The sequence below is a fragment of the Triticum urartu genome, chromosome 3A, assembly GCF_056163025.1.
Source record: "Triticum urartu cultivar PI428250 chromosome 3A, HENAU_Tu73, whole genome shotgun sequence".
NCBI classification, from domain to species: Eukaryota; Viridiplantae; Streptophyta; class Magnoliopsida; order Poales; family Poaceae; genus Triticum; species Triticum urartu.
In genome coordinates, this window is record NC_141875.1 from 21,351,163 (window position 1) to 21,360,230 (window position 9,068).

Genomic DNA, 9,068 nt, shown 5'->3' on the forward strand with positions numbered 1-9,068 from the left:
AATTAGAGAATTCAACTCGTGACCTCTTGAATCTTACACCCAAGCCGTCAAGTCGAGAATCAAACCTGAAACATCCCTCTTTCCAAACTGATTGACGTTTCAGTCTAGGCGTCATTGTTGAGGAGTGCATTATCTACCCGCGGGTGTTTGAAGGGTCATATTTAACATATCCGGCTGTAGATGCTCTAAGTACCACGAGACAAACAATCTTGAGAATTCAAAGAGAGATCACACGTTGTCTTTCTATTGACTCGAGAGAAGAGAAAGCATGCAAGGAGAGATACCGACGATTATGTTCGAAACCCTATGAAGCGATAACCAAAGAGTACACTTTGGGCAATACCTATACCTCGGCTTGGGAGTGATAATTTAAGACGCGACATGACCTTTAAGGTCACAGCCGTTATACAACTGCCTACCAGGAGATTCAAGTGAAAGGCATGGCAAAAAACAGGGCATGCACACACATACATTCTCAATACCATGCATATTTCAGGAGAAGAGCATGATGAGAGAGATCAGACGTCGGCCTTGTGCTCTGGGCGGTGGGTGAACTCGAAGTCGACGTGCACGAAGGCACGCTCCACCTCGGGCAGCTGCTCCAGCTTCTCCTGCAGCGCCTCCCCGATGTCGTGCGCCTGGCTGAGCGGCATGTCGCCCGGGAGCACCACGTCCACCTCCACGAAGTAGTGCGTCCCGAAGGTGTATGCCCTCACCGTGTCGATGTGCCGGATCTCCTCATGGTGGTTCCAGATGAGGTAGGTGAGCTTGGTGAGGTACTCGGCCGGCGCCGACCTCCCGATCAGCGTGCCCACGTTCTCCAGCACCGTCCGCGCCCACGTCGTGATCGTGTACAGCGCGATCTGCATGCATGCAACGCCATGGCCATTCAAATTACACTTCAAACCTCTGTGGTTTCCATTGTAGAAGTAGATCTTGGAGGCTTACCAGTATGGCTCCGACGGGGTCCATCCACCATTTGTACTTGACGGCGAGCAGCGCGCTGACGAGGCCGACGGAGTTGGTGATGACGTCGAAGAAGTGGTCCTGCGCGTAGGCCCGGACGATCTCGTTCTTGAAGGTCCGGCAGTAGAGCATGAGGAAGAACTTGACGACGGCCACGGACGACATGCTGCCCACCATCCACATCTCCTTCCAGGTGTCGAACGTGGTGTGCTCCTGCGTCACCAGCTCCCGCCCCGACTCGATCAGCACCTGGAACCCCAGGCACCCCATCACCGACGCGAACACCACGATCCCCTGCGACAATGTCAGCAACTCATCAACATTCGCAATGCAAACACATGGTCGGAGTGCATGAAGAATCGCATATGTATATACCACTGGCTGCATGCGCCTCTTGCCGATCGGGTAGCTGTACTTGTTGGGCTTCTTCATGGCGTGCGCCGTGAACCAGAGGATGAACCCTGAGAGGAGATCCAGCAGCGAGTCCAGCGTCGACGCGATCACTGCCATCGACTGGGTCTCGACGGAAGCGACGACTTTCCCGACGAACAGCACCAGGTTGATGATGTTGGACAGGTTGATCGCCAGCTTTTCGCCCTTGGCCAATTGCCGCAGCTCTTCCTATTTAAAGACAACAGTGAGGACGTGTAGCAAGTATCAGTTGAGTAGTAGGAGTAGTAGCTAGGAGCATTTGTTAGTAGAAAGCTGTTACGCATGTAACAATGGATTCTGGATTTGTAGTACCTCGGTAGGAGCACTGTTCTGATCCAAGAAACCGAGCTCATTCATGTTCTCCATCTCGCTGAAATCCTTGAGGAGACTCTCCTGCTTCTCGTAGTACTTTGCGATTTTCCTTTGTTTCCCTGAAATGGGTAACTTTATTATATATCACAAGGAACATTGAAATGGCTAAATTAACCTTGATTCAAGCTTGATCAAATGCTAAAGGTGGTTTTCAGTACCACCACCGGTGCAACTGAATTCAGTGCTACGTACTAGTTATTCTCTACGTTCAAGTGACAATAGGGACAATAAGACATGTGCAGTCTCCAACATGCTTAGGGATCCTGGGTCAAGTGATTTTCATTACAGATAATAGTGAAGGTTGGGGTAGTTTCCCGGCAAATCCTATTCTACGCGCTATGCAAATAATAGAACCCAAATCGCAGTCACATAAATGAATGAGTAGTTTCTTACAATATGATTATTATTTTTCATAAATATGTGAACATTTTTTAAACATGAGAACATTTTTTTGGCCATTATTAATTCAGAAATATATGAATGTTTCCATTTGTTATTATTTTTTGACAAAATTGTCAACTTTATTTAATAAATAATATATATGTTTTATCGAGAAAAAGAAAAGATAATGGGTTGTATAGAAACTGGCCCATATTTTTTGACAAAGAGTGAATTTTATTGACTCATAATGAAGCATCAAGGAGATATAAACACAATGAGGACACACCAGGTCTCTGCATAAACTAGGATGCATACAACCAACACCAATACACGCGAAAAAACACATCGGCAAAGAGCAAAGTCATAAAAGACCAAAGCTATGCCTATGCGAGGAAAAAAAACCGAGGCAATCAAAACGGTGATCGGCAAAGTACAGTAGCGACCATATCTGCATCAACTATCTCTTGACAACACAAAGACATCATGAAAGGTTCTTCCAAAGCAACTGGCCCATATAAGAGGGCTTGAAGTGATTTAGCTTAGGGATGAAAAAGGAGCGGAAATTTTCTCGATTTTTCGAGAAACACAAAAATGGAGAGGAAATATGAAGGTAGCGGAATGGAAACAGAACTTTTTACGCGGAAACAAAAACAGAAACGGAACGGATTTTTTTCTGGTGAAAAAAGATTCTGTTTCCATAAATACGGAACTTTCCGCTATTTCATGACTCATGTAGCCCAGACCACTCAATAAAACCTACGTTGTGGCCCAACAACCAGAACGTTAATCACCTTCTACGATTCACTATACCAAACATGCCACACCAAACAATGCATGCACCTCCACGTAGTATCGCTGGTTTAGGGGATCATCGAAAAACGGTATAGTCATATAAATTGAATTAGTTTGTTGGTTTGCTTGTGTTTTTCTCAATTATTCAAGAGGACTTTTAGTTCCTACGAACATCCAATTTTGTATCTAATTTTGTTTCAGGTACTATATGAGTTTGTATCTGTTTCGAGGGTTTCTATATTCATTTCTAGTTCTCGAAAAGAAAAATATGAGAACAAATATAGCAGCGCTCAGTTTTGTCCGTTTCCGCAATGTTTTCATCCATATAATTTGGCTTTTATTCTTCGGCGAGATGAGAGAATAGGAGTACTCGTAGTTTCCATCCCAAGACGAAATTGTCCTAGGCAGCTAGATTTCCCTTTCTAGAGACAACACTCTTCCTCTAGCTTTCCCCTTCCATCCGGTCCACCAACTCTTCGTTCTCCCTTCATTGCTTATTTCCTCATATCCAGTTAATAATGCAATGGGTTGCTTAACATTGGTCCATCATCATCTTAAAAAGGGATATGCTATTCTAGTGTCGAGTCATTTGCACTGACAATTTCTTGCTAATGGTGATGACTCTACCACTCACATAGTAGTGGAACAGAGTTAGACCCAACCGACAAATTAAACAATGTTACTCACCTAATAATGTGATGATAGATCAGGACTGTCGTGGAAACATTAGAAAACAAGCTGGTGCCATCACGGTTTCCGCACATTTTTACTTTTGGGATGTTGCATCGAACTTGCCTGCCTACATTTGCCGCTCCAGTTTCGTTTTCGTTCTTGAAATGGACAATGGGCAATGCATGGCCGGGTATGGAAAGAAGGGAACAAGATGCGCTCCAACAGCTGTAAGATCTCCTACTAATCTGGAAATGCTGCCTAAGCAATGCTCTAACGACCGTAGTTGTAAAGAAAAACACACGCACACACAAGGACCTTCTCTTGTTCTACTTCCCGATCAAAGTAATAAGAATAAAATGTGCTTCCAATATGTAAGATCTCCTATAAAGTTGTACTAAAGCTGCGACACTTACCGTGGATCGGAGGGAGCACTAATTTGTAAATAATCTTAAAATCTGCATCGCTAACTCTCTGAGATGTTCAGTCTCTTCTTCGTTGTGCTGTGATCTCGCCTGTGATAGCTGAACTCTGTAAGCAGCCGTCCAGTCAGAACGGTCATGTTTGCCTAGGGAGCTACTCCCTAACCAAGAGGCCGTTGTAGAATCTCCCGACCCGTGCGTGGGAAAAGCATTGGTAACAGTACAAAATGAAGGATGATATCGAGTCGATCGCGTGCAAAGGTATCGGCGATCATATCAGCGGAGGTGCTCGATACCACATGGTACATGTGGTTAGCAAACTCAAAATTCACAGCGGAGGTGCTCGATCGTAGTCAATCACACATGACGGCAAACTCACGGAGCAGAGTAGGCACGCAGCTGGCGAGCTTCCAAGAAGAACAAGGCGAGAGAGGAGCGGGAAACGCACCGGCACCGTGGGGCGGGCAGGCGGCGCCGAAGAGCCTGGCGAAGAAGGGTGGCTGCTCCGGGACGCGCATGGCGTCGCTGCTGCCCATGCGCAGCCTCCACGACGCCGCCGCCGGCTCCGGCTCCCCCTCCTCGCGTCCAACCGCCGTCGCCATGCCCCCCCTCCTCCGGCGCGCTGACAGATTCGTGGAGGCTAAATCTCTCCTGCCTCTTGTTACCACTTGTGGCACGTAACAGCGTCCCCTACTTAAGTGCCGAGCCGTGGATCTGCGCCGACTAGCTTCTTGGTCGTGTCGTGCTCGCACCTGCTGCCGGCTGGCCGTGGACGGTGACAACAAAAGCAGAAAGAGGCATCCTACATTCCTACTCCTGTCACGCGCTGGGTTAGCTAGCTAAACATGGCGACACGACCATACCACCAACACCTTTCGCGTAAGCAAAAGCAAATCCATCGAATCCATCTTCTTCCGGCACTTGTTGGAATTAAAGAGACTTTCGGCGTGCGTACGTTCTGGTGTCGATCAAGTCAAGTTAACGACTAGGTATATATCAACAACCACTCTGCCTGGCTATTAACCACTCTGTTATGTGCTGGTTTAACCCTGTGTGTAGCGTAGCTAGTAGCTACCGGTTACTTTTGGGCATTTTGGGGGCTAGCTGGTATATAGAATCTTGACGCCGGTGGTGAGAGTGATGGAATATCTCCCCAACTTTGCGACGGCTCCATCGATCGAGCATATATGGTGGCGCAAAGGTGCCAGCGACAGACAGTGGCACCGAAAACATGTACTCACAGGACACAAAAGGAGATGAAGCAAAGTCGCTATAGCAAGAAGAAGAAGAAGAAGAAGAAGAAGAAGAGGGAAACGAACGAGAGAGAAGCTGCGCGCACCGTGTAGGGAAGGGCAGGCGGAGCCGATGAGCCTGGAGAAGAAAGGTGGCCGCCGCTCCGGGGCGCGCAGGGCGTCGCTGCTGCCCATGCGCAGCCTCCACGACTCCGCCGCCGCCGGGCCCCCCTCCTCGCGCCCGCCCGCCGTCGCCATGCCCTGCTAGCTCCGCCCGCCGTCAAGCCGGCCGTACGTCTCCGGTGCAGCTCGATCGTTGGAGGCAGACAGGTTCGTGGAGTGAAGAGATCACGGGGACTGAAACCTTTGGTGCCCGTTTGCTTGCTGCCTGCTTGCCCGCGTGGTCTTGTGGAGCTGCTGGCCGTACGCAACGTCCCGCACTTACTTAAGGGCCCAGCCGTGGATCCAAGCCGACCACCTCGGTCGCTTTCCAACTCCGCGTCGGGCAGTCGGGGAAGGGGTCGTGTCGAATCGTGCTCGCAGTACGTAGTAACAGTGCTACTTTCCAGCCCAACGCCGCGCAGAAACGGAAAGGAAGCCTACTCCGGCGACGCGCTAGCCAGACCTGACGACGCGTCCACACTGGCTTTCGGGTAAGCAGAGCAAATCTATGGAATCGGTCCCGGGTTAAAGAGGCTTTCGGCAGCTCTGCACTACGTTACGTGGTGGACGGCGACACGTACCGCCGCTCTCTTGGTCGACGATGCCAAGTTGCCGACTGCGCCGAGGGGTCTTAACCACTTGGCTCTCTTTTCCCCTCTGGCTACTGCTGGCTGCCGTGACGGCTCGGCGAGGCGATGGCGCCAAGACAGGCAGACCCGTGGTTGCCGGGTACATGCAACGGGGTGGGTACACCATGGTCCACGACTCTTGCCGCTTTCCTGCCCAAGTCCGACGGGGAGATGCACGCGGCGGACCGGGCACGGCGACGCGGCTGTGTGGCCTTTTTTGGTATGGTAAGCCAAGCATAGCGATCCATGTGGTGCAAAAGGACACCTCCGTGCACGGGCGCGCGTGGTTCGATCGATCGATCGGGGTCGACGTTGCCAAGTTGCCAACTACGGCGACCGGCGTGGCCAGTGCCCGAAAGGCATTGTAAGCAAAGCAATCTATCTAGTGAGTGGTAACTTTGATCGATGCCAAGTTGGCAGCTACGGCGAGCGCGAGCGCGCACGGCTTGTGCCGTGACGGCACGACGCCAGGGTTCTCCCGGTTTGTGGGAATTCAGACATGCATAACAGTCTGTGGAGTGGTTTGACGTGTAACGTTCAAGATGCACTAAGGGCCAGTTTTTTTAGTGATTATTTTGGTTCTTCAGAATAAGCTTATTGTAGAAGCCCAACTCAGAAGCCCACTAGTGAAATCACCAACGCCACGGGCATGAGAACTGGAAACGCCAGGGTTGGAGGTGCATGGTGTCCATGTGAGCAAGCGACTCTGCATGCGCGCCACACGTGGACGCAATGACAGGTCTGACGGCGTGCTCGATATGTTGCTTTCCATCACGCAATTAAGCACGGAAAATATACAGTTAGCAGAAAACTATTCTAGGGTACAACACGACAATGCGAGGAGGCTTCATCATCACGAGAACAAGGAAAATATACAGTTTAATTGTTTAGACCAGGCTCGGGCATGCATGGCGTCCAGTTGTGAGCAAGTGACGGTGCATGCGCCACACGTAGACGGGATGACGGGTCGGACGGCCGCTCGATGGGTTGCTTTCCATCGGGTCACGCGTTCGGGATTTCTTCTGAATGAGCACACACAAATATACTTTTTTTTAGGATCTAGCACACACAAATATACTAGTAGGAGTATCCTCCTTGTGATCATCAAGCAATTAATTAAGCAGGGGAAAAGAATTCATTCCACGGGCCACAAGATATTCCCCTAGTTCATGTCATCATCATTTATAAAAACAAAATAATGTGGCTCACTCTCGTACCACACGACAATACTACCTGAATTCATCAGTTGAAGCGGCTTGACGAGAACAAGGAAATTATTCTACAATTGCTTTTGGAGGGCCGTTTCATCATTCTTTTCAGAAGAGGGGTAGAAAATGAGGCCAGGAAACTTCGTGTGCAGCTCTCAGTTGGGTCTACCTACGTGACAATGATTGACTGGCAGTTTGGAAGCGGCCGGAACCCAAGGACGAGCAGAGCGTCCGTCCGGCCGGCGGTGGCAGCGAGCGTGGACGCCACTGAGCGACCGAGCGTCGTCGCTCGGTGCGCGGTTGGTCGGACGAAATGGCGGCAGCGGCAGCATCGTCAGGCAGCACTAGCAAGTTAGTACGAGATGGCACCACAAGTCTTCTCACTTTGTTCCGAAAAGAAGCGAGTGGATTAACGTGAAGAATGAGACGGGATACGGCGGCCGGCCGGCGTGCAACCAAACCAGGAGGAAATGGCAACGGAACGGCAGGCAGCAGCGCACACCAAATCAATCTGTATTTTTGTGAGCGACGGCGGAAGCAGCACGCGTACATGAATCATGCTTGCGCGGAATGGTAACGCAACAGAGGAGCAAACGCTGCAATGGAAGGAGGAAGCATGAATCATACCGTGGCCACGCATGAAGACGCGGCTGGCGAAGGGCGGCGGCTCCTTGGCCCGCTCCGGCATCTGGAACTGGAGGTCGCTGACGTTGAGCCGCCACGGCGCCGCCTGCTCCTTCCCCATGCCTGCCTGCCTGCCAGGCGCCGGGCCAAAGCACACCGGACGAGATCGACCGGCGTCGAGGGAGGGATCGATCGTTTGATCCTGGTTCTTGCTAGGGGTGTGCAGCGCAATGCCTAGGGGTGTGCAGCGCAATGCATGAGACCGCGTGCAATGCAACCGCGCACGACTCGCAGGACGGTGGTGGTGGAGGGATTTCGATCGTGTTGGTTACTATGACTTATGAGAGCCCAGAGAGGGCACAAGGAGCCAGGGCAGGGACGGGGAGAGAGAGGCAGAGGAGGAGAAAGTGTGGAGCGGTTGCGACTTGCTTGTAAAGACTCCTCGTGATGACCCGAGTGTGACCGGCGTGAGCCTGACGGACGGACGGGCGTGTTGGTTCGGCTCTTGCACCTGTCGTCTGTGATCTATCTCCCTCCGTGGATGAGTGACCGTGATCGGATGGCGCGCCGTTGGGCCGGTGCACGGAACCCCGGTGTCCCAGTGGGAGATGACGACGCCGGCGCGCGGTTGGGTTGGGGTTGGAACTTGTCACTTTGTTTTGACACAAAGCTTTGGCACTTGTCACTTTGCGTACGTGCATGCGTGCATGCGCGGGGATAGGAGTGGCGCTTGTCGCTTTTGTTTTGGGCTGCTCGCCTGCGTGCATGCATGCCGCCCCGCCGCGCCGCGCAAAATGTTTTCTTAACATCTAAGAATGTGATGATAAAAGACGTTTTAAAAAATCAGTGTTGTAATGTCATGTCCATTCGAATCGATAAGGGGCTTTATTTATTCTTTGGCTGCATAGCATTAAAAGCAATGGATACCTTCAAAGAGGTTTGAGCTGATGCCAAAATCTCTCTCAAAAAAATTGCTAAGAAATCTCATGCCCCAAAGTAGAAATTAAAGAAAACTTAGCACGGCGACTTCCCGACCGGCTGCCTGCTGCAACAATGCTTTTGTCTCCGGTGACGAAGAGGCGGTGACGGCGGCACGCTTTGGACTCACTGTTGCAGTGCTTATAGTCGTCAATAGGAGGTCTGTGGACCTGGATGTAATTTATGTTACTAACGAAGCTA

General features: G+C 50.8%; 1 protein-coding gene across 4 annotated transcripts; it reads right to left on the minus strand.

Moving 5' to 3' along the window:
• Window positions 1-209: 209 nt before the first annotated feature.
• LOC147977988 (metal tolerance protein 7) lies at window positions 210-8,409 on the minus strand. Of its 4 annotated transcripts, none has more exons than XM_087546069.1 (5): window positions 8,319-8,409; window positions 1,711-1,829; window positions 1,342-1,587; window positions 949-1,260; window positions 210-863 (listed from the first exon to the last, which is right to left on the minus strand). In XM_087546069.1, the coding sequence occupies exons 2-5, from the start codon at window positions 1,762-1,764 to the stop codon at window positions 519-521; spliced, it is 957 nt and encodes a 318-aa protein (XP_087402195.1). In that variant the 5' UTR covers window positions 1,765-1,829; window positions 8,319-8,409; the 3' UTR covers window positions 210-518. The 4 variants fall into 4 exon arrangements, with proteins under 4 accessions (XP_087402195.1, XP_087402194.1, XP_087402193.1 ...); XM_087546068.1 differs by lacking the exon at window positions 8,319-8,409 and adding an exon at window positions 7,893-8,292; XM_087546067.1 differs by lacking the exon at window positions 8,319-8,409 and adding an exon at window positions 5,374-5,807.
• Window positions 8,410-9,068: the final 659 nt, after the last annotated feature.

Excerpts from the sequence above, each read along its gene's own strand:
- LOC147977988 (XM_087546066.1), bottom strand. The coding sequence starts at position 4,636 with ATGGCGACGGCGGTTGGACGCGAGGAGGGGGAGCCGGAGCCGGCGGCG. Across the intron at positions 1,830-4,482 it reads CTGCCCGCCCCACGGTGCCG|GGAAACAAAGGAAAATCGCA; the intron begins GTGCGTTTCCCG and ends TACCCATTTCAG. Across the intron at positions 1,261-1,341 it reads AGAGGCGCATGCAGCCAGTG|GGGATCGTGGTGTTCGCGTC; the intron begins GTATATACATAT and ends ACATTGTCGCAG.